General features: G+C 47.6%; 1 protein-coding gene across 2 annotated transcripts in view; it reads left to right on the top strand.

Annotated features, from left to right (window-relative positions):
- CDCA2 (cell division cycle associated 2) overlaps positions 1–25,433 on the top strand; it is a 394,307-nt gene that overhangs the window by 193,342 nt on the left and 175,532 nt on the right. For both annotated transcript variants that reach the window (XM_086943530.1, XM_086943529.1), the window contains exon 8: positions 5,587–5,816. In XM_086943530.1, coding sequence (XP_086799656.1) covers positions 5,587–5,816 — 230 coding nt within the window. The remainder of the gene's footprint in view (positions 1–5,586; positions 5,817–25,433) is intronic.

Raw genomic sequence — 25,433 nt, 5'->3', positions numbered from 1 at the left:
CCGTGCCGGTACACATGCAGGATTTGGGTAGTGCATTTCAAACGCACCAATATTAAAGCTTCATGGGAAGCGCTTATTCCCCAGTCTTTACTTTGTTTTTCAGGCATAGCTAGAACTCAGCTAAAGCGTTCGCTACGATTATAAGGTAGCTTTGCTTAAAGAGACAATTTAGGACTCTTCAAGGGGCCTTCATGTCTAGCACTGAGACCCCATAAATCAGGGCCTTATCTCGGGAAGTGCATTCCTTAACAGCTTTCTGAACAGGGCCTGGAAGGGGGCTTTAATTGCTCTATAAGAGGGTAAATAAATAAAAGCACCTGATTACGTTTTTCATCCTTACCTTCCCAAAGTCCAAATATAATGTAATCCTTTCAAAACACAAAAAGGGTTTCTCTGCAAGTCAAAAGACCATGTTATATCACATATAGCAACCACACACATCTCACAAGAGAACGCACAATCATGGAAAATATGGCAACATTTAGCAGTTACTAAAGCACCTGGCTATAATAATTCATTGCAAAGCATTTTGCGCTTGCAATACGAAACAGGGGTTCACAGCTATCCTGTACATATGCCTCAAAGATTGAGACAGCGACGGGGAAAAATACTTTACCGTAAAGTATAGGGCATACAATAAAGAAAGGCCTCATTAACGAGCAAATAGGCAGGTGCTTGCAAAATAGCAGTAATTCCTAATATGCGCACAAGTGACGCTCTACCTGCTAAGCCACTACATACTATAAGGTTGCAATGGTACGGTACGTTGTACATTAATCCACTTATACCAAAATAAAACATATCAACAGAATACACTATGTGAAACACAAATGCGGTTTATTGCACACCCATAGAACAACTTGTGTTATATAAGATATAGCTCACACAGTTACAGAACGTATGGCCATAAATAGCACAATAACACAGGTAATATGCAAGCATTTACCAGTGACTACGGCCACTTAAAAAGATTTTATAATCTTTTTGCATAGCATTGCAACATGCAAGATCGCCAGATGACCGCACACAAGACGGACCGCGTACTATTGCAGATATACTTTCCTTGGCCGTTGTGAAGCTACCTTTGAACCTAGTCTGCCGTTGGAGCAAATAAGCGAATTTTGAAATTGACTGGCTTTTAAATCATTGTGTACAGACTTATGAATTAGGACTACCAAAAAGAAATTAAAGCCCTGAAGAAGTCCGATAACGGACGAAACACATTGGCTGTTCCTTTCATAAAGAATTTGAATAAAGAACACATTTTAAATTTCAAGAGCCTTGATTGATTTCACTTGGGAAAACAACTGAAAGACTGTGAAATATTTACAATTATGATTTTGTTAAGTGTTGTATAAAACTCAACATTGAGATGAATATTTGTGTTGGTACTATTTGGAGGGTGCAAGGCTTTTTTTGTGCATGTATTTTTTGAGAAATTAGGTGAATTGCCACTTTCTTCTCGTTTATGGGACATAGGGGATTGTGTTCCAAGCTATTTGCACCTTCATCCATGTTGAGCATTACTTTATGTGACGTTGGGACTGGTGTAGGCACTAAAGCATTGATCCTCATTCTTGTTGCTGCAAGATCAGAGGTGCCTCCTGCTACAATGTACAAATGAAGTGAAAAAAAACAAAGGTTAAAGTGAAATTGTTTGAAATATGAATAATGTTTCACATAAAAAACCTTAAAGTAATGTAATAGTTAGGTGAAAATGTCAGTTAAAACATACTATTTTAAATGAACAAAACCACTAAAATCCACCAGTTATAGTTCTCAAATAGCTATAACTTGTGCCCTAAGATAGCTATAACTCGCCATGCACTAATTGCCCCACATATTACTTCACTCAAGACCTATTAGCATGACTGCAACATCTAAAATTTCCTTGATAAGACTGTGCATGGTGAGTCGCGAGATATAGTTACTATAACATTACTTTAACCTTTCGCTTATTCAATGTGTCTGTGTGTGTGTGTGTGTGTGTATATATATATATATATATATATATAACACTCCAACCAGTGACTCATGCAACGCCTTTGCACGAGGTCCAGTACGCAGACACAGATGAATAAATCCACAGCCAGTCTTGTTGAGATATCTTGCCTTTTATTCCGTCATAAAGTGCAGAGGTGCAACAAAATGCCGAACAGACGCGTTTCGGGCGTGAACGCCCTTGCTCACTGTCCATATATATATATGTATATGTATATACTAGCAGCCCGACCTTGTCCGGGAGCAATCAGGCTTCCCCGACCCTCGACATTGTCCAGCATTTCGGGCCCCCTCTATCTTTGCACTTCATGACCGAGAGTGTTTTGATAAATACATGCTTTCTGGGTTCACAATCTGTGAACACACTGAGGAAGGGGTTACCCGAAACGCGTCTGTGCGAGCGTTGAAAAATAAATCAAGTAATTGACAACTATCCCGCGAGTGCCGTGCTTATTTCCCGGCTGGGAGAGGGGAGTCTAGGAGCGGTGATATATATATATATATATCTCTATCCATACAAGACCACATGTGGGGTTTAGACACGTCTTTTGTTCTGCTCGAATAAACACTTTTTCGCATTGCGAACTGAAGTGGCTCTTTAACCTCATGCACGCTAGCGGAATTCCGCTCCTGCGCTGAGATTTTTCCAAACGCATGTTACGTGACGAGCTGGGCTCGTCATCAGCGTGCGAGGAGGCTACGCCATGACGAGCCCAGCTCGTCATCAGCGTGGAAGGGGTTATCTGAAGTGGTGAGATTTTTCATATAGGCTTGTTGGTTGAAATGAGTTGGTGATGTTGTGCTAAATAAACATTGTTGCATAATAAAACCCCTGGAGTGTGGCGCAAAACTTTTTGGTGGAAAAAAAAGTATATATATTGGGTCCCCCACCCCCTAAAAAAATATGTATGTATGTGTATATGTATGTATAAGTATATGTATATATGCATATATGTATATGTATATGTGTATATATATCTATATATATATATATCATTTTTTTTCTTCAAAAACCCCTCAAAGGTTTACGTTATAGTTAGGTGAAAATGTCAGTTAAAACGCCCCAGCCATGCACAGAGGCATCCTCATTGATGTAATTTCAGATGTCATCAGCGATCTTATCAATCCTGTCATGGAACATGACACGATTGATGTAATATGTGCGGTAATAAGTAAGTGGGACTTATTTTTTCATCACTTAACTATAACTGGTGAATTTCAGTGGTTTTATTTTAAAATGTTACGTTTTAACTGATACTATCACCTAAATATAGCCAATGTTTTCCAGTGATAATTTTTTTTTTTACATAAAGTCATATTTTATTACCGTACGTAACCATGCCAACCCTCAGACTGGCACAGCCCTTGGCCCTGCCCAGTGCAGGCTTGACCATAGGGCCTGGCATGTGTCCAGGGCTCCACTCAACTACCTGCGGCTGGCCAGCTTCCCTGCTGCCCATGGCTTCTGGATATCTGTGTGCCCATCCTCCCCCACGGGTTGCTGAATCCCTGCCTTGCATGGTCCTTTAATTTTTTTCCTTACCGCATGACTCTTGCAAGAGTATATTAGTAGCCAGTGCGTCTGCTTGTCCTCCTACAAGACTCTCAGTAGTAAAGTTATAATAATTGGAAATTCCCTTGTGTCTGAAAACACCCTCATGTTTGTAATACTCCCATACTTCATCTAGATAATTCTGGAACGGAGAAATGCATGTTGGATTTGAGGCATTTCAACAAACTTGTCAAAGGTTCTAAATTGTGATGTCAGCTGTGATTTGCAAGCCTTAAATATGGCAAGCTGCATGGTATCTCGCTAGAAAGTATACATTCTTATACCTTTCATTGAAAGCTGCCTAAGGTTCCTCCACAAGGTAGAGAAAGGGGTAGATACTTAGACGCCTTTGGACTTTCCTCCACTCGCAGTCTTCACAAACGTTCTCCTTAATGGCAGCCCAACTTATTCAGGGGTGATTCGAGTTTTCGCTACAGTTGATAGGCGAAGGCAAGTTTTTTCTTTCAAGGTGGGAATACATTCCTGGGAAACCTGTTTAATGTAGCTCATGCACTATGCACAGCCTTCAGTTAATATACAATAACAGTCCCAGCTCAACCTCGTGGACACAGTCAAAGGCTTTGCCTTTTCGTCAGAGGAGAAAGTTGAGAGCACACAAAAAGAAAATCTGCACTTGCTGCGGTAAGCAATATTCATGTGCTTATGGCTTTGATGAGGATACCCCTAGTAGAGAACTAGGATTACAGGTAAGTAATTTATCCTTACAGTGCAACATTCCAGGAGCTCGAAGACCTTCCTTACGTCAGAGCTGACTGTCTGCAGGACACTGCTGCAGTGCTATGTATGAGAGCACTGAAAGTAGTCCTTAAAGAAATAGTCCAGTCTCACCTGAGCTTCCAAGATTGTGGCGCATGATTTCCAGTAGTGGTACCTGAACTTGAAACCTGGTGAAAGAAGCACCACGGAGGGTCTTTGTCTAGAGAAGGTAGTGGTTTTGTAATGAGGTGCCCACCTGAATGGTCCCATCATCAGTGGGATGTAGTCTTGGTCAGACAAAGGCTGAGGATTCTGGCTCTTCTGCCTTTCGAAGGAGTGCTGCAAGTCTCCGGGACAAAACCACAACCTGGAATTCACTGGACAAGTGGGGCAGTGTAGCTGCGAACGCTTGTATGTGGTGGTGGTGGTGTCTTACTGACACGAGGCAAGAAATTGTCAGTTTTCCTTGCTGGCAGCATGTTTAGCTTAGTAGGAAACTTATGTATACCGGTAAGCATAAGTAATTCAGCAAAGTGAAACTTGCGGGTAAACTCAAGTTTCCCTTTCTCCAGAACAACTCTTCGTTGCCTACCCTCTTTGCACTCACACAGAGAACATTTTTTTCAGATTGTTTAAAGAAAATCTTCAGACTATTTGGTATCCAACTACCACGTAGATGCGTAGCCTGTCTTCCTACTACTGATTCTTAAAACAAAGAAGACACTTTCTTTCATGTCTGCCTGTCCCACTAAACCAAGGGGGTTATAATAGTTTGTGCTGTTACCATTTCCTTATTCATAGGGAATATCGGTTGTCAATTACATTTAAATGTCTCTTTCTGAAGTATCAGATTTGGTGTTTAAGAGCGCACCTAGCCTTATTCTTCCAGCTCAGCTCCTTGTTGTTTCATTCCTTAATGATTTCATTTTACATATTTAGAGCACAACTAAGGCATGTGCGCTCTGGCAAGCTAAGCAGTGATTTTGTTTGGATTAGCGAAAGGCGAGTATAAATGTTGTATTAGACTGGATTTATACAAATGCTTTGGACTAGAGTTCCTTAAACACCTAGTTCTTGCTCCCAAACAACCGATTACCAGCAGCGATAAATACATAGATAAACGAGATCTAATCCTTATCAGAGACTTGTATGTTTACTTTTTGCTTTGATATGGCTCACACAATCACTTCCTCTCTACTTCTGGTAACCTCCAGTGACTGTTAGCGTTCAGGAAAAAAAATGCATGACTTATTTTTTTATTTTAAGTACTATTTGACCAAGGGCTGTTGTTCATATTTTGCGTTTCTAATCTATAGGACAAGCCAATGCATCACCTGCATTTTGGAAGCGGGCGTTTGCAGCGGGGACAAAGCCTACATTTACTAAGCTCTCGACCCCTGAAAGATGTGATCGATCGAACCCGCCTCCGTTACCGCTGCAGCGTGGAGTTTCTCCTGCTGGTGTTCAAACCAGTTCTAGCCCCTTTCTCCGTCCGGTGCTTAAGAAAACTCCAACCCCAGCCAAACATGGAAAGGAGCCCAGCAAGGTATCTATATGTAGTCTTCATTACAATCAAATGTAGAAGAATCATTTGTTGACCGAATTTTCTACGAGTTTGTTGTGTGGTGTTTAAAAGAATATGTATGAAAAGCCTTTTATGTTGAATGGTTCTAGCCTATCCAGGATGCATCTTTTTTGTTTCATGGATGATTTCCTCAAGGCTGCCTTGAGGATTCTGGGTAAATTGAGGTATTTCCTTCTATTTTCGAAAGTAATTTAGTTGTTACCTGGTGAACAAAGCAAAAAACTGCGCTCATAAGGATTGGTTGACTAAAGTTTATGCTTTTGTGATGGTGGCATCCTAATGCTACGTTAAGGATTCTGTTTTTGCTCACATTTCCACCTACTGGTAGCTTTTGGCTTTAATTACCCTACTACAGAAAGCCTCTCATGTAGCGGATTCACACTTGCCTTCATTATTGATCCCCAATGCTCTCAGCCCATCATATATGTCCTCACTTTCCACCCATTCCAATCTTCTATAGCAAGAATCTTTTTCTCATTACCATTGTTAATTCCGTACACCAAAGGAGAGCAGAATTATAAAGTCCCAACAGGGGCCTTTTCCTTCCCTCTGTTTGCTGCTTGTTCAACAGTCCCTCTCTGCTCCTTTCACTTTAGTAGGATCAGTGTGAGGCTCAAATTACAAAGTGGTTTGTGTGTCTTTATGCCATTGCCCACTGCCTTTCCAAACTTGCACTTCCATGTCTTAACCGAGGCTGTGCTATGCATTTTTGGCCCTCAAAAACCCAAATGAACCAATTGATTCATATATGGTTTAGATTAGGGAAACCCTAATCTAAAAGAGACAACATGAAGGTAAACTGTAGTTATTACCTTAAATTAAGCTTTATTTACTTAACATAACATAACATAACATTTATTATCAGTGTTAAAGAGATTTTTTGCAATATTGGACACAATGCACAAATCTTTTGAAGGGGGTGTGGAGTAACCTTCCTGCCCACGACTGTGGTTATTGTGCTGCGACACTTGAGTTTCTGCTGTGTAATGCTTAATACACATTTCGAAAATTGTTTTCAGTGTGTCATTGGTCTCAGAGCAGATGAATCTAATTTCTAGGGTTGAAATCTTGCTTTGAATCAAAAAGGTAAGTCTGCCTACTAGATACTGTTCTCATTAAACAAATGATGGACGGAATGCTGAATAAATCATACATTCACCCCCATTCAAGAGATCTGGGTTAAATCCATCGTTCTTTTGCACTGGGATGGGTATGCCCAGACGCGGGTCTCTTGCTCACTGTGCCATTGGATTCAAGCTAGCTTGGCTGAAGAAGGGTAACATACCCTGAAACCGGTCTCAAAATGCTTGTTTCTGATCCAGGGAGGAACTGGCCTGGCAGTTCGGTCTGGATTGTTCCCATGAGGCACAGTGTCAAGACTGATTTGCATATGGCTGGGTCCAAACTGGGGTGGCGTAGTGGGCAAAAGAACGATGGATTTAACCTAGATCTCTTGACTGGGGGAGAATGTTTGCATTGTCAGCATTCTGCCCATCATTTGTTTGCTATAACATTGCCTACTAGATACTGGCATTGGTTGCAGCTCATCTAAGATGTGACTGTTAAGGTGGTACGTTAGTCACATTCTGATAGATACATCTGCCGTGTGGATTCCTCACCTTGTGAATATCCCCCTTGCGTCAGCAACGTTCGGAAATTTTCTTCGTAGCACGCCGTCGTGGGCGACGTCACAGGAGCACGGCATCGCGCGCGACTCCGTCTGACGTCACCGACCCCATAATAGGCCCACGCCGGCGTGATGACGTCAGTTCCCTTTTTTCCGCGTCTCCGACGCTAACGGTTTTCGGGATCTTCAGCGATACCTAGTATCTTTCTGACTAATATTTGTCACTGTTTCTCTCTTTCGACTTTGTTCTTCTCCGGAGATGTCGTCGAGGAAGACAGGCTTTAAGCCATGTAGGTCTTGTGCCCGCATGATGTCTATCACTGACCCACATAAGGATTGTTTGTGGTGTCTTGGATCGGGCCACGACGTCAAGAACTGCGAGTCCTGTTTTAAGATGAATCCGAAGGCGCTTCGGGAGCGTGAAGCAAAGTTGCTTTTGGCGAAGGTGAAAAAAGACTCTGGGCGACTTTCGAGATCTACGTCACGGAAATCGAAGTCGAAGCAAAGGTCTCGGTCGAGGTCTAGGTCGGCGTCGAGGACCAGAGCGGGTTCGAGGTCTGGAGACGACTCGAGGTCCAAGGCGAAGTCGAAGTCCAGAGAAAGGTCTAGGTCTAGATCTAAGTCGGCTTCCGGGCATGCTTCGAGCTCTTCGAGGAGAAAGCATAAGAGGAGGAAGCACAGTTCGAGACATCATTCGGGGAAGGATTCCTCTGACTCGAAGAGAAGGTCTCACAAACACCGTAAGGACTTTGTCTCTCCTTCACCTGCTTTGTCAAGAGTGGGTTCTCCGGAGCCGGAGCCGGACCCGGAGCCGGTTTCCTCGGAGCATGAAGAAGAGGAGGTGACTCAAGAACCGGCTTCGGCGGAGACTCCTGTGAATCCAGAAGGTCAGGGTGAGGATGTGTCGGGTCGGCCTCCATTGCAACATCCGGTAGGTCCGTACCCTTCCTTTCCTGGTCCTGGGCAGGATCCCTCGCATTTTCTCAATGCGATGTTTGGAGTTTATTCTAGGGCAATGTACCCCGCTGGAGCGCCTGGTGGCCCCATGGGTCCGTTATCGTACAACCTGGGTATTCCTCAGTCGTATGCCCCTGCTCCATTTATGCCTTTCATGCACTATCAGTTTGCGGTCCTCCCGTTTGGACTTACTACTGCGCCTCGAGTTTTCACCAAGGTGATGGCGGTGGTGGCGGCGCATCTCAGAAGGTCAGGGATTCCTGTATTCCCTTATCTAGACGACTGGCTGATCAAAGCAGAGTCGCCGGAGATGGTGCTCCATCATCTGCAGGAGACAACTCAGTTGTTACACAGGTTGGGTTTTTCGATAAACGTACCCAAATCTCACCTGGTGCCCTCCCAGCGCAACCTGTTCATAGGTGCGGTACTGGACACTTCTGTATGTCGTGCATTCCCTCCACCTCAAAGGATTCGCGACATTCAGGAAATGATTCCTTTATTCTTCAATGGAGCGGTTGTTCCAGTCCTGAAGGTCCTTCGCCTGCTCGGTCTGATGGCTTCTTGCATTCTGTTGGTCAGTCATGCACGCTGGCACATGAGGGCGCTCCAGTGGTGCCTCCGCAGGCAGTGGTATCAGCACAACGGAGATCTCAGGGAGTCTGTGAGGATCTCCGGAGAAACTGCAGCGGACCTGTCCTGGTGGGGCGTGGAAGGCAATCTGTCACAGGGAAAGCCTTTTCAGCTACCTCCATCAGTGGCCACAGTGATATCGGATGCATCCACTCTCGGTTGGGGTGCTCATCTGGGAGACCTGGAGGTCAAGGGTCTTTGGTCTCCGGAAGAAAGGTTGTTTCACATCAACCTTCTGGAATTGAGGGCGATACGTTTGGCGCTCAAGGCCTTCCTCCCTTCCCTTCGCGGTCGTTCGGTGCAGGTCCTAACGGACAACACGACTGCGATGTGGTACATCAACAAGCAGGGAGGAGTAGGGTCGCAGTGTCTCTGCAGAGAGGCTCTGCGTCTCTGGTCCTGGGTTCAGGACCATCAGATTTGTCTGGTGGCTAATCATCTGGCCGGGGTTCTGAACGTGCGTGCGGACAGTCTCAGTCGGCAGTTTTCCGCCGACCACGAGTGGAGGCTTCACCCGGAGGTTGTTCACGACATCTTTCGGATGTGGGGGACGCCTCGGTGGATCTATTTGCCACTCGCGAGAATGCTCACTGCCCTTCATTCTGCAGTCTCCAGTATCCGATGCAAGGAGCATTGGGGGACGTGTTTCAGTTGAGTTGGGGAGATTGACTCCTTTACGCGTTTCCCCCCATACCTTTGATTCCTCGGGTTCTGAGGAAGATTCGTCAAGACCGGGCCCAAGTCATATTGGTCGCCCCGGATTGGCCGAGAAGGGTGTGGTATTCGGACCTACTCCACCTATCCTCTCACCCGCCGCTCCGTCTCCCTCACAGGGCAGACCTCCTCTCTCAGTTGGAGGGGCAGGTTCTACACCCCCACCTCCAGACATTACACCTTCATGCCTGGAGATTGAACGGGGCAACTTGAGTTCTTTTTCTCTCCCTCACGAGGTGGTGGATGTCATTCTCTCTGCCAGGCGTGACACCACTAAGTCCATTTACTCCTATAGGTGGACAAAATTTGTTTCTTGGTGCAGGGAGAAGGATATTGACCCTTTGAGGGCTCATTTGTCTAATATTTTGCAGTTTGCCCTTTATCTGGCACAGCAAGGTTTGGCTGTGTCCACGGTCAAGGGTTATCTTTCGGCCTTATCGGCGTTTCTATGTTTGCCGGATCAGCCTTCTCTCTTTAAGTCTCCGGTGGTTGTGAGATTTTTGAGGGGTCTTATGAATATGTTTCCTCCTACCCCTTTTATTATTCCTCATTGGGATTTGAATCTGTGCTGACCTTTTTAATGGGTTCTCCCTTCGAACCCTTGCACAAGTGTCCATTGAGGCTTCTCTCTTTTAAAACTATTTTCCTCGTTGCAATCACCTCGGCAAGGAGGGTAAGTGAGCTTCAAGCTCTAAGTTCCAACCCCCCGTTCCTGACCATTCATGCAGAAAGGATGGTTCTTAGGACCAGGGCTGCTTTTCTGCCTAAGGCAGTGACTCCTTTCCATCTTGGGCAGTCCATTACCCTTCCTACCTTCTATCCTCCCCCTCACCCGTCTAAGGAGGAAGAGAGACTGCATCGCCTGGACCCTAAGCGGGCGGTGTCCTTCTATCTGGACAGGACTAAGGACTTCCGGATGGACGACCAGCTGTTTGTTGGCTTTGCTGGCTGCAAGAAGGGCAGAGCGGTGCACAAGCGCACTCTTTCCAGATGGATAATCCTGTGCATCAAGATCTGCTACTCCCTTGCGGGTAAGGACCCTCCTGAGGGTATTAGAGCTCATTCAAGTAGAGCAAAGTCTGCAACATCTGCTTTGTCTAGGGGTGTACCTGTTGAGGATATTTGCAGGGCCGCGACTTGGGCCTCCCTCCACACTTTCGCAAAGCACTACTGCTTGGATACCGAGGTGAGGAGGGATGGCCACTTCGCGCGTTCTGTCCTCCAAGACTTCCTGGTATAGCAGAGTGGACACCCTCCTCCGGGAGTGGGGACTGCTGTGGGAATCTATTCACAAGGTGAGGAATCCACACAGCAGATGTATCTATCAGAAGAACAAGTTACTTACCTTCGGTAACGCTTTTTCTGGTAGATACTATATCTGCCTGTGGATTCCTCACTGACCCACCCGCCTCCCCGTTGTCTACTCTGCTATACCTGGTCTTTCTGTATATATGATTATAATACTGTTGTATTGATTTGGTTCTATTTGTACTGTGTACATTGTATATTTGCATATTTGCTATCGTTGGTCCGTCCGTGTGCCTCGAAGGCACGGAAAAAAGGGCGGAACTGACGTCATCACGCCGGCGTGGGCCTATTATGGGGTCGCTGACGTCAGACGGAGTCGCGCGCGATGCAGTGCTCCTGTGACGTCGCCCACGACGGCGTGCTACGAAGAAAATTTCCGAACGTTGCTGACGCAAGGGGGATATTCACAAGGTGAGGAATCCACAGGCAGATATAGTATCTACCAGAAAAAGCGTTACCGAAGGTAAGTAACTTGTTCATCTCTCCTACCTTTTCTTAAAACGTTCTCTGTGGAAACTCCAAACTGGTTAACACTCTGCACAGCTTCACACTGTGCCTTGGGCACTGTGCTCTTCTGTCCTGCCCAACTGTGGCGGCATCAGGCACCATTCGCCTCTTTTTGCATTGTTATCTTTATTAGCTTTGCACTTTACCTAGAATTCAATAATGAAAAGCATAGGTATTCAACATTTTTAGAAATGTATGACTGATGGGAAGAGGAGGCAAATCATGTTGGTGGGAGTAGATGGCGAGTGTTTGTTCTTTTCTCCCCCATCCTAAGTGAAACTTTGTGCTGAAGAGAAGCTGCGTAGGCTCATGGATCGTCCACCGTAAATAGAGCCAGGTATCCTTTCAATTAAGGAATCCAGGTTTCAAAATTAGAGCAGAAGTTCAACGGACTACATTTTATATCTGTTAGTCAACATGGAAATGTTTTGGCGTGTTGACCCCTATTTAATTGCCTTCCAACTGGTCTTCATCAGGACAATCCAGGTAGCCACCTCCCACCCGGAGTAATGAGAGCAAGGAAATATCTCTGAACAAATATGCTTTTCTCGGATTCCTTAACTAAGAGGACATTAAGTCAACGTTTACTGTGTCTTTGTACACTTTTATTTCACCTTTGACATTAACCACTATCACTGTGTCGTTTTTCTAGAGCATCTACTTGTTATATCGTTCTATTGTTTATCTGTCAATAGATATTAAATAGCTGTCTACAGTGTTTTGAAGCTTGCCCATGTGATTTTTGCCTAAGAAACACAGGCTTTGCTTTTCCTCCAAGATAATCATTGACCTTGTTGTAAATGATAATTCTGTAGTTTCTCACCTGTAACTCCAGTTCTGTAGTAGGGGTATCTCTGTTATAGTCATAATCTAGTGAATAGTCCCGCCCATGTGCGTGGACCCCGGCAATCAAAAATAATCTCTTAAGTTGTCAAAATAATGCAGAAACTGCAAAGACACTTAAGAGAGAATTTAAAGACAAATAATGCAGCCTATATCCACAGGCTACACTGTCCAGTACTTCAACTAGAAATTCCACCAAAAAACACTACACATAAAACAGCCTGCCAGTTTCTACCATAGAGAAACTTGCCTCCCCCAGTCAAAGACTCTGGAATGATAGAGAGGAAGGTAGGGATAGACCAGCCCCATAGGCTGCCATTATGTGGCTTAAATAGGATACTGTGCCTTTAAGAGAACTTTCCAGAACTTCTCCCAGTATCCCAGAATGCATAGCAGGTCCCTCTACTTTCAGTTCTTTTTTCCGGGTCCTGCTTACAGGACCCTGGCATTGAGCTCTCCCTTGTTTCAAGGGTTTATTCGATATTTTGGCACTTTTGTGTTCTAAAAGTGTTCCAGTTTACTTGCTTGGTGTTCTCTTTCTCTCTTTTGTGCTGTTTCAGGCGTTTTAGGGCTCTAAAATGCCTGGCCTTTTTGATAAGTGCCCAGCATGTGGGAGGAAGAAGGCCAAGAGTGATCCCCATGATGTCTGCATCGTCTCCCTCCCTGAAGATCATGTCCCTGAGGATTGTGTCATCTGCCAGCAGTTTACTGCTCGGACTCTGAGGGACAGACTGAAGATCAGGCTTTCTGGCCTTGAGGAGAGGCGTCTGCAGGCTGCAGGTGGGTCTGGGCAGGCTGGGAAGGTTCCCTCTGCCTCTGCTGAGGCCTCTGAGGGGCTCCCCAGGGGCAGGAAGTCCAGCAAACGGTCCCGGTCTCCGTCGACGTCGATTGCATCGACGACGACGTCGAGAGGGATGACGGCGGTGTGCTCCCCTTCTCCCCGGGGCTCCGGGTCGAGACGGCGTGACGGCTCGACGTCGAAGATCATGGAGAAGTCTCCGTCGAAGCCACCGTCGACGTCATCGTCTTCGTCGACGTCAAGGCGCAGTGACAGGCATAGGCGCTCGCCGTCGAGGCGACACCGTCGATCGCCGTCGAGGCGACACCGTCGATCGCCGTCGAGGCGACACCGACGATCGCCGTCGAAGCACCGGTCGACGTCGAGGGGCTCCTCGACGTCGAACATCTAGACGACGGCGACGCTCGTTGTCGAAGACTGAACGCTCGACGTCGCGGAGGCGGCGTACGACGTCGCGGAGGAAGAGGTCGACGTTGAGGGATCGGCGCTCGGCGTCAAGGAAAGGAAGGTCGACGTCGCGGAGGCGGCGATCGACGCCGGAGTCACGGAAGCGTCGTTCGACGCCAGAAAAGCGACGCTCTGCGTCTCGCAGTAAGCGGTCGGCGTCTAGGAGTCGTTCAGCATCTCCGAAACGGCGCAAGAGGGATTCTAGTCCCAGAAGTCACGCTGCGTCTAGTGGAGGACGCAAGAGGAAGCGGTCACTTGCTGACGGGGCTGGCTCTCCGCCCCCTTCGCCTAAAGGGTCACCGGGCTCGGTGTACTCAGAGGTGTACACGCCTTCTCGGCCTCGGACTCCGACTCCTCCTCCTGTTCCTAAAGAGGATCCTCCACCCAAGCCTCCACTTCCTTCAGGCGACCCACCACCACCTCCTGTCCCTCCGCATGGGCCCACCCCGCAGCCGAAGGTTCCTCCGCCGAGGTCCACTTCCCTGCTGTCTTTGCCTGTTCCTCCTAAGGGGACCCCAAAACCGAAACCCTGTGAGGAGCCAAGGAAGACCCCGCCACGAAAGCCAGCGGAGCGGCCACGGGCTGGCAGGTCTCGCTCTCGCTCTCGCTCTGGGAGAAGGGAGAGATCACGACACAGATCATCCACGAGGTCGAGACGCCGCCATAGGAGGCGCGAATCTCGCTCACACACGAGGTCCTCGGGGACCCGGGACTATTCTCCTACCCTGTCGGGGTCACCGGACACGAGGGTGTCCCCGATTGCTGACCTGGTGGCGTTCCATGACGTCCTTTTGAGGGGCGCTGCGAAGTTGGGCATCTCCCTGACGGTGCCTACTCCGAAAACTTCAGTCATTTTTGAGACATTGCATCAAAAACACCTGTCTCGTCCTCTCCTACCTCTGGTGCCGGGCCTGGAGGAACCGGCTATGGCCCTGTTCCTCACCCCTGCGGTGACGAGGGCGGCTCCATCGAGGTTGCTGAAGAAGTACCGGCTCCCGATTCGGACCCGGCTTTTCTGAGAACGGAAACCCCTCCTGACTCTGTCATTGTGACGGCGGCCTGCAAGCAACATGCCACCACTCTTTCCTCCACGGTTCCCCCGGATAAGGAGTCCAGGTGGATGGATTCGGCGGGGAGGAAAGTCTGTGGAACTTCCGCTACCTCCATGAAAGCTGCGAGTGCCACGGCGCTGTTGGGCAGATACGACCGCGCCCTCTGGGACTCCCTCGAGCGGTTTGCTGAGCATTTACCTCGGGAGAAGCGTGAGGACTTCATGGAAGTGCTGAATGAGGGGATGCTGGTGGCGAACCAGATTATCAGCGCTGCGGCGGACTCTTCCCTGTTGGCTGCTCACGGATTTTGCAACGGAGTCAACCAACGACGCCACGCATGGCTCCGACTTACGTCCCTGAAACCGGACGCACAGCAGAGGGTGGCCAACCTTCCTTTCTCCGGTGAGACCCTCTTCGGGAAGCATGCGGACGATGAGATCGCCCGCATGAAGGCGGAGGCCGAGACGCTAACGGCTGTGGGCCTGGAGAAGCCTAAAGAGACCAAGAAGACGTACCGCCCTTTCCAACGGCGGTTCGGCGGGCAAGGCCGAGGACGAGGCCAGGCTTCGGGACAATCGCAACAGCATCACCAGTTCCGTAAGCCGTTTCAGAAGCGCCAGAAGGGCAGAGGAGGCCAGCAGTCGGCCCCGGCGCCCAAGGGCCAGGCTGGGTCTAGGCCCTAGGAACCTACTTCCCCTGGATCTGTTACCCACTCCGGTAGGGGGAAGCATTAAATTTTTTCTGGCAGAGTGGAGAAAAATTACTCAGGACAAGTGGGTGCTGAATATTGCAATGGATACAGTCTGCGGTTCACCAGCCCTCCTCCAGCAATTCCCCCAGTCAGCTCGCAGTTTCAGCTGCGCGAGCGGATATCCTGTTGAGGAAAAGAGCGATAGAAGACGTACCTCTGTCTCAGAGAGGAAGAGGTCTGTACTCCAGGTTCTTTCTGGTTCGCAAGAAGGACAAGAACGAGTTCAGGCCCATTCTGGACTTGCGGCAGGCAAACAAATGGATTCGCAGGGAAAAGTTTTGCATGCTGTCGTTGCATCAGATTTACCCTCAGTTGCAACAGGGGGACTGGCTATGCGCTATAGACCTACAGGATGCTTACTTCCATGTGCCCATTGCACACAAACACAGGAAGTTCCTGCGGTTCCAAGTCGGCACCAATCACTATCAATACACAGTACTCCCATTCGGACTGAAGTCTGCGCCGAGAACATTCTCGAAGTGCATGGCGGTGGTAGCAGCTCACCTGAGGAGGAACAAGGTGTTCGTCTACCCGTACCTGGACGATTGGTTGATCAAGGCATCCTCCTTCTCGGAAGCGCGAGCACACTTCCAGAAGACGTGCGTTCTCTTGAACAAGCTGGGGCTGCACATCAACATGGCCAAGTCTGTCCCGACTCCGGTCCAATGCATACAGTACTTGGGAGCCTCCATCGATACGCTGTCAGCAAGCGTGTCTCCTTCGGAAGATCGCCGATTATCACTCCTTCGGAAGGCTCAGGCTCTCTTGACTATTCCATCTACAACAGTGAGGACGGTGTCTTCTGTACTGGGATCGATGGCCTCTTGTATCTTCCTGACGCCTCACGCACGGCTGCACATGAGACCGCTGCAGGAGTGCTTGGAGGACCAGTGGGATCAGAGGAAAGGATTTTGGGACGACCAGATTCGACTGTCGCTGCATGCTCGTCAGTCTCTGAAGTGGTGGTGTTCGGCGGAGAACCTCCTCAGAGGTGTTCCCTTTCACAAGGACATTCTCACGCAAACTGTCGTGACGGATGCTTCTCTCCTAGGATGGGGAGCGCATTCCGGGACTCTACAGATTCAAGGAACGTGGTCGCCGATGGAGGCCACGTATCACATCAATTTCCTGGAACTCAGGGCTTTTCACTTGGCACTGAAGGCCTTTCTTCCGTCCTTCCAGACCAACTCTCTGCTTGTACAGACGGACAATACCACCACGATGTATTACCTCAACAAGCAGGGGGGCTCGAGATCACGCACTCTGTCACAGGAGGCGCAGGCGATGTGGATCTGGCTCCCAGCCAGAGGACTGACGATAACGGCCACCCATCTACCAGGTGTGCAGAATGTTCAGGCAGACGCACTGAGCAGACTGGTCCAGGAAAACCACAAATGGGTCATAAACGACGAAGTACTAGGAGAAGTCTTCGCAAGGTGGGTAACTCCAGACGTAGATTTGTTCGCCACCGCCGAAAACAGCAAATGCAGAAGCTTCGCCTCCAGGTACTTCCAGCAAGGGACGCTGGGGAATGCGCTATGGATCAACTGGACGAACGGCTTTCTGTACGCCTTTCCTCCCATTCCCCTGATTCCAGCAGTGCTCATCAAGCTGGTCCGGTCCAGGGCTCGGATGATACTCATTGCCCCGGAGTGGCCCAGACAGTGGTGGTTCACGGACCTACTTAACAGGTCTCTCCTTCCTCACATTCGGTTGCCGTGCAGGCCGGACCTTCTCACGAAGTTCGGGGGACGGATGTTACACCCCAACCTCTCGTCTTTGAGTTTGGCGGCATGGCTCCTGAGAGAGTGCAATATGGCCATCTGAATCTGCCCGATGATTGCATGGACATACTGAAGGAGTCTAAGAGACCTTCCACTCGGACTTCATATGCTTACAAGTGGAAGAGGTTTTGTATCTGGTGCCAGTCTAAGAACCATGACCCTACTACCTGTAAGGAAGATGTCATCCTTCCTTACCTTTTACATTTGGCGCAGTCTGGCCTTAATGTGCATTCTATTAAGGTTCATCTTGCTGCATTGACTGCCTACAGGAAATGCCCTTCACAGACTTCCTTTTTCCAGATTCCTGTGATCAAAGATTTTCTGGAAGGATTGAAGAAAGTATTCCCTCCTGTCAGGCTTCCTTCGCCTTCATGGGAATTGAATGTGGTGCTGTCCAGATTGATGAAGGAACCTTTTGAACCTATTCATAAGGCTTCGTTGCAGCACCTGTCCTGGAAGGTGGCGTTCCTCGTGGCCATTACATCGGCCCGCAGGGTGAGTGAACTTCAGTCATTGTGTTGTACTGAACCTTATACTGTGTTTCATGCTGCTAAGGTTCTTATGCGCACTCACCCTAAATTTCTTCCCAAGGTTATTTCTGATTTTCATGTCAACCAGACTATAACTTTGCCTACGTTTTTTCAGAACCCTTCATCCCCAGCGGATAGGTCTCTCCATTCCCTGGATGTTAGGAGGGTGTTGAAATTTTATCTGGATAAAACCAAAGATATTCGTAGGTCTGACCAGTTGTTCATCAATCTTGCCGAAGGCGCGCATAAGGCAAGCTCGTCTGCGCTCGTCCGCGCCGAGGACGGGCCGACGGCCACCCCCCCTGCTACTCCAGACCCACGGCCTCATTCACATACGGTGAGATTAACCTATTCCGCCGACGAACTAAGACAACTAAAACATCTAGCGGAGCAACCGCACTCACTCCCCATTTTAAGACACTTCAACCATATCGTAGGCCCAGTGTCATGTCCATCTTGCATCAAACGTTCCAGAAAATCCTCAATAAATAACACACCTTCCATACAAGCGGCACTTATAAACGCCAGATCCCTCCCTAAACACAAAACGGAAATAGCCGACTTGATCGATGAGTATAAACTTGACCTATTGTTTATTACTGAAACTTGGGGCGACGAGGCCTCAGGACCCGACTTTGCTGAAGCCACTCCCAACAATTTCAATGTTTGTAGACTCGATAGACCAATAAAAAGAGGTGGCGGCATTGCCATCATTTATAAAAACCATTTCAAACTCGCGACCAAACCACATATATGTTCAGAATACGAGTCACTTACATTCACTCTAGGTTTATCAGCAAAAGCATCCTTTAAGGGAATGCTGATGTACCGCCCTCCTGGTTCAAGAGCGAAGTTTTTATCTAACATAGGGAATCTACTGGAAGCAGTCGCTGGCACCCCCCAGTTTACGCTACTAGGTGACTTTAACTTTCACCTTGAGATTTCAAATAACCAAGACACCATACAACTAATTTCAGATCTTGAAGCTGTGGGACTAATACAGCTCATTAACTCTCCGACTCACCAAGCCGGTCACACATTAGACGGCATATTCACAAACAGTCCTCTTGTAAATATTACCCAGATAATCCCTTTGATCTGGTCAGACCATTCAGCCATTTGTTTCACAATACAAACAACTGCCACTAAATCGAACACTGATGTACCAGCTCGATCTACATACAGAGACTGGAAAAATATTGATATATCTCAATTAGCAGAGATGATACAGGATACCTATATCCCTACTGAGCAAGACCCTACCAAAGCATCTCTAAACTACCTGTCCAACCTGGACTTGGCCTGTAACAAACTAGCCCCTCCCAAAACAACACACCGAAATAGAACAACACCTTCAGCCCCATGATTCACGGAGGCCCTACGCATGCAGAAACAACATTGCAGGAACCTGGAAAGACAATGGCGCCGCAACTACAGCCCGGCAGACAAATCCAACTACAAAAATGCCCTCGCTATCTACAAAAGAGCGATAACTACTGAGAAAAGTCACTACTTTATCACTCAGATCAACCAGGCAAAAAATTCATCAGGAGAATTATTCAGGGTAGTTACCACCTTATCCAACCCCCCGACGCCGCCCTTAGAGACTTCTCAATCACTGACCGATGCCTTGGCTAGTTTCTTTGAGGAAAAAGTCAGTTCCATCTTCCAGACTTTTTCGCGATCTACCCCTCTACAATCTGTGACTTCTCCCTCTACTAGCAATTCACCAACTTTTGTATCTTTTAAACCTGTAGATAAAGATCATATTCAACGTCTAGTAGTCAGCACCAAATCTGGCTCCCCCCGGGACCCTTGTCCCCCTTCCATTCTCAACCGCATACCGGAAGCAATTTCCCCTTCACTAGTCACAATATGTAATGCCATGTTCACTACGGGAACATATCCTTCTGTCTGGAAAGAAGCAATAATAAAACCATTGCTGAAAAAACCCACGCTAGACCCTCTTCTTCCAGCAAGCTATAGACCGATCGCTTGTCTCCCATTTCCAGCAAAGATTTTTGAAAAATCCATGAACCTGCAGCTGTCAAAATTCATAAATGACAACAACTTGCTAGACGACACTCAGTTCGGTTTCAGGCAGGGACACGGGACTGAGACGGCACTACTGAAAGCCGCGGACGAAATTAGAACAACTATGGACAAGGGAGGATCAGCTGTCTTGATACTCCTAGATCTCTCCGCTGCATTTGACACGGTCGATCATATCACTTTGATCGACCGCGTCGCAGCCCTGGGAATAGGAGGAACGGCCAAAGACCTGATTGTCATTTCTCGCCAACCGGCCACAGATTGTCAAAATGGGTAATTACACCTCCCAGACCTTTTCTCTCCCCTGTGGAGTCCCACAAGGTTCCTCGCTAAGTCCGACGCTTTTTAATATCTATGTATCGGACTTGGCGAGGGTGATAAAATCCTATGGCATTGCACTGACCACATATGCCGATGACACGCAATTAGTGCTATCGGTACATGATAACGGAACTAGCGTAGCAGCCAACTTCCGGGAGGGTATGAAGGCAATAAGCTCCTGGATGTCATCAAATTGCCTCAAGCTTAACTCTGATAAAACAGAGGTGATGACATTCGGGAGCTTGAAACCAGCATGGTCCCCACAATGGTGGCCACCGGAGCTGGGATCCCCTCCCGAACCGGTGACTAAGGTTCGTAACTTGGGAGTTATCTTCGATAACAAACTGACCTTCCACCACCACGCCAATGCCGTGACATCCTCTGCATTCTTTATACTTAAAAAAATCAAGAAACTTCTCCCATATCTACCTCAATCAGCTGGCAAAACTCTCATTAGTACTCTTGTGTTCTCAAAAACGGACTACTGCAATTCCCTGCTTCTCAATGCGCAGGAAGGAGTCCTTAACAAATTCCAGACCGTCCAGAATGCGGCTGCAAGAATTTTACTTTCAATCCCCAAATTCACTTCAGTATCCCACCGCTTCAAAGAGCTCCACTGGCTCCCAATCAGGAACCGAATAAAATTTAAGGCTCTTTGTATAGCTTACAAGACCCTAAATTATCCAGGGCCTAAGTTCCTAAAAATAGCCCTTCATCCTCTGGAGCATCGCAGAACACTTCGATCCTCTACTACTTGCATGCTGTCTGTCCCTCGGACAAAAAAAGCGACTTGGGGAGACAGGTGCTTTACTACAGCTACTGCCAAATTATGGAATACCCTCCCACTGCATATCAAAACTGCCCCCACCCTCATCAAATTCCGAAAGAGCCTCAAGACATGGCTTTTCTCCTCTGTTTAACTACCCTCAAAGAGCAAGAGTTCTCTGATCACTAGCGCCGAGACACCCGTATGGGTATTTGCGCGCTTTAAAAATAGCAAAAAATAAATAAATAAATAAATAAATAAATAAATCAATCAATTATGGATCGGTCAGGACGGGTCTTGCGACCTCTAAGCAGTCCATCTCTAGGTGGATTGTGTCCTGCATACAATTATGTTACCAAAAGGCTAATAAGACCTTAGGAGGTAAGCCTAAGGCTCATTCCACCAGGGGCAAAGCTGCCACGACGGCTCTGCTCCGTAACGTGCCGATTGCTGAAATCTGCAAGGCAGCTACTTGGAAGTCGGTTCATACCTTTGCTAAGCATTACTGTCTGGACACTGACGCCAGGGCAGACGCTCAGGTTGGGCAGGCTTCGCTGCGGAATTTGTTCGCACAGTAGTGGCGTTATGTATTTGTTCTCCACCGCCGCTTTGGTGTGGGGATGGGCTTGCCATTCTATTCACTAGATTATGACTATACACAGAGATCCCCTACTACAGAAGGAGTAGTTTCTGTCCTGTAACTCCAGTTCTGTAGTAGGGGTATCTGTTATAGTCATAAGCGCCCGCCCTCCTCCCCGGTGGAGATATTTGATCATGTACGGAATGCGACAGGTCTGGCGTGCTTAGCCTTCAAAAAGAACTGAAAGTAGAGGGACCTGCTATGCATTCTGGATTACTGGGAGAAGTTCTGGAAAGTTCTCTTAAAGGCACAGTATCCTATTTAAGCCACATAATGGCAGCCTATGGGGCTTGTCTGTCCCTACCTTCCTCTCTCATTCCAGAGTCTTTGACTGGGGGAGGCAAGTTTCTCTATGGTAGAAACTGGCAGGCTGTTTTATGTGTAGTGTTTTTTGGTGGAATTTCTAGTTGAAGTACTGGACAGTGTAGCCTGTGGATATAGGCTGCATTATTTGTCTTTAAATTCTCTCTTAAGTGTCTTTGCAGTTTCTGCATTATTTTGACAACTTAAGAGATTATTTTTGATTGCCGGGGTCCACGCACATGGGCGGGACTATTCACTAGATTATGACTATAACAGAGATACCCCTACTACAGAACTGGAGTTACAGGACAGAAACTACTCCTTCCCCAGGAATACCGGGTTACCCCTGTTTTTCAGTTGAAGGTAAGCTCTCCTGAATGGAAAATCTCTGGAAAAAACACTCCCATCTATTGAGTGAAATAGTTTGCCAACATTTTTTTTTTTAATAAATTTTTGGGGAACCTTTATTATTACTTCAGGCAAATACAAGTATGGGCCTACAACCACCCCGCCTGGCCGCTAGTCAAGTCGTAAGTACAGCAAATCAATGTGAGAAAATATAGCAGCCCGAAAACCGGGGTCTAACAAGTGTCCAGGATATGACTTGTATTCAAGCGTACTGGCCGAAATTCAGGATTCATGAAGGTTCATTTTACAATAAAGAAAAACTAAGAATCAATGCCATACGGTCATACATGGTCCTACAATAACCAGCATGAATCAGGAAATCCGCAAACAATGCAAATACAATTGAAGTATTGGGGGTAAGGTATACGAGTCAGGATAAATGTAAACACAAACCCGTTCCGTAGCAAAGCTGCACCCCACCCCTCAAAACGAAACATACTGTAGGAAACATGAAAAACGACGACACCAAAAAGGAAGAAAGACAAAAGGGCCATAGAAACAAATAACGGACAAATTAACAAACCCCATCCCCCTACCCCCCACTCTGCACCCCTGCAGAAGGCCACGACCTACCCCTCCCAGCAGCGTGCCTGTCGCCCTAAATAAGAGACCCGAAATATAGAAAAAGATGAGAAAGAAAAAGGGAATAAAAAAGTGGAGAAGGGCCCTCGATCTTGCCACCCGGCCCCCTACCCCCGCGCCCAGTAAACATCCTAAAAGCAAGATCAGCATAGCCATGGAAAACATAAATCACCGATAGCACCGCCAATAAAATCCCCGCTGAGTGTCCCCCAAATCACCGTCAGCCAACAATAAGTCAACTGGATCCTAGACTGTATCACCCCTGGCCTTTTCTATCAGTAGTACCAACATACGTCCACTTATCAATCGGCATACAGAGCGGCGTGGAGGGTCCAAGTGATCCGGGCGGACCGGGCCGGGTTATTACTCCATGGGACTTCAGCAACCAAAACCCGGCCAAATATGTGTGGCGGAAATCCGTCTGTGTCAGTATCGACCCCGATAACATCCTCAAGACCGAACCCAGTCTCACCATCCAGGGAGAGAGAGTCACACCATCCGGCAAGCGCTGAGACGTCGCCGGGGCAGCCCAAAACATAGATCGGCGTTGTTTCCCCCGCCGCTGATTAGATATGTGCCCCGACGAGTCACTCACATGTACTACAGATCTGTCCAAGGCGATCTCATGAACCGGTTCTTCCAGCGTCTCCACGAACCTAGGCGTAGCTGGAGCACTCTTCACTGACATAGAGGCAGGCACGTCGGCACTTCCTTGAGATCGAACTGTGCCCGTGTGGAACGGCGGGACAACAATGGCGGCCATCCTTCTTCCCAGGTCCCGGGCGTTACGGATCAGGGTCGCATGCTAGAGCAGCCAATATATCTTTGGACGTGGGCTCTTTCTCGTGCCGCCAGACCCCTGAACTCTCCCGCACGGCAGCTTTTCTACCCGGATGTGGTCTGCGTAAGAGGGTGCCAGCCGCCATCATGGCTGCTCCGGCCTCGTCCTTCACCTCACATCGGGACCAGGCCCCACACCAGGGAGCAACATGATTCACAGCGAGGACCCAGAAAGTCAAGGCAGGCTTCCCAGGGAAGAGCCACCAAAGGGCTAAACAAAATCTCTGCCGCTCCCCGGGAGCTGCCCGCCGATTCCGGGGGAAGTCCTTAGTTATGACCGGACACAACACTGGAAAGGGGGCCAAATATCGTGCACTCTCCTCGACCCTGCTTTGCCACGCATCCCCACGAGGCACTCCGCTTGATGGACTGGGTCGTCACTGTTGCCATCGGCCCATCAAATCTCCGGCGCCCTCCGGCCGACTCCTCACCTCCACCAATGGCCGCTGTTGTCACAGTCGCGGCCGGCTGCTCTTCTCACTCGACACCCCGGTCCCAGCTCCGTGAGGGCCGCAAAACAGTCGGGGACATTTCTTCGGGCCTGCCGCACGTAGAAGCCACAGGAGCAAACGGTCAGTGAAAGTTTTCCTTCGCCTACTTAAATATGCTGTTACGGCTCAGGATAGTTACCAGGATGTATGCGCGGGGTGAGAGGGCTCACGGACCCGAGCGTCTATGCGGCCATCTCTGTCTCTAGCTTGGCTCCTCCCTGTTTGCCAACATTTCATTTGCAATCGAAAGCAGCCAAAAAAGTGAGCTCAGTTCTCCATGATCCTCTTTTTGGGACTGAGGTACCGCCCCTCAGAAGACATAATGGAGTACTGATGGTGCGGACTTCTTAAAGGAGCAGTGCCAGTTTTCAATATCTTCAGGCTGAAGCCCATCAGAGTTCTGTTCCTCGTTTTATTCTCCCCTTCTAAAATTTAGAAATTGATTTTTTTCTTTCAAAATATTAAATAAAATCTACCTGTGTAGCCTATGAAACTTTTATTTAATAAAAGGCTTTTCTAGTAAAATGTAGAAAGTGCTCTGTGCTAAAGTCCCTTAGAAGCAGAACGAAGATACATAGTTTTTACTTTTTTAACATTCGGTCTTCAATAGATTAACTTGCATGAATCATTCTTTGTCATCTGGCTATTATCACGTGGTAAGTACATTTTCAGTAATAGCATGCTCTTTGGCACTTTGGTGTTGTTTATTTAGTAGCCAGTAAAGTGGCTTTGTTTTCCATACACACTACTCCATAGATGCCACAAACTATACAAATTTCATCTCCCAATGATCATGTGCCAATACATTCAGTTCTGAGATTCGCTCTTAATCATCTGTGAGATAAGTTTCTTTACAGTTTTCGTTGGGGTCGTTTTTCTCCAATCCCAGTCACAGCATACAACAACTTTGGTAGAGCGAAAAACTTTTAACATGGCTGAGATTTCTAAAGAGCCTGTTTCAAGCCTTTCTCCATCAGTGGGCAAAACACATTGTTTACTGATGACCACTACACGGGGCAACTGTAGTGCCTTTAGCAGCAGCATATTCCAAAGGACGGTGCCATCTGTCAAATCTTTACTTCACAGATTTAGGAGGAGGGAAAGGAGGCTTATTTGTGAAAGTCTCTTCTGTTAAACATCTAGTCCTGAAGTCTCAGTTATCATCTTGCATAAATATCCTTGATGATCACCTCTTTTTCAACCACAGAATTCTAAGTGTATAGATT

Source organism: Lissotriton vulgaris, chromosome 11, assembly GCF_964263255.1.
Source record: "Lissotriton vulgaris chromosome 11, aLisVul1.2, whole genome shotgun sequence".
Lineage (NCBI taxonomy): Eukaryota > Metazoa > Chordata > Amphibia > Caudata > Salamandridae > Lissotriton > Lissotriton vulgaris.
Note: the sequence above shows the minus strand (reverse complement) of the source record. Positions and strands in the feature narration are given on the sequence as shown.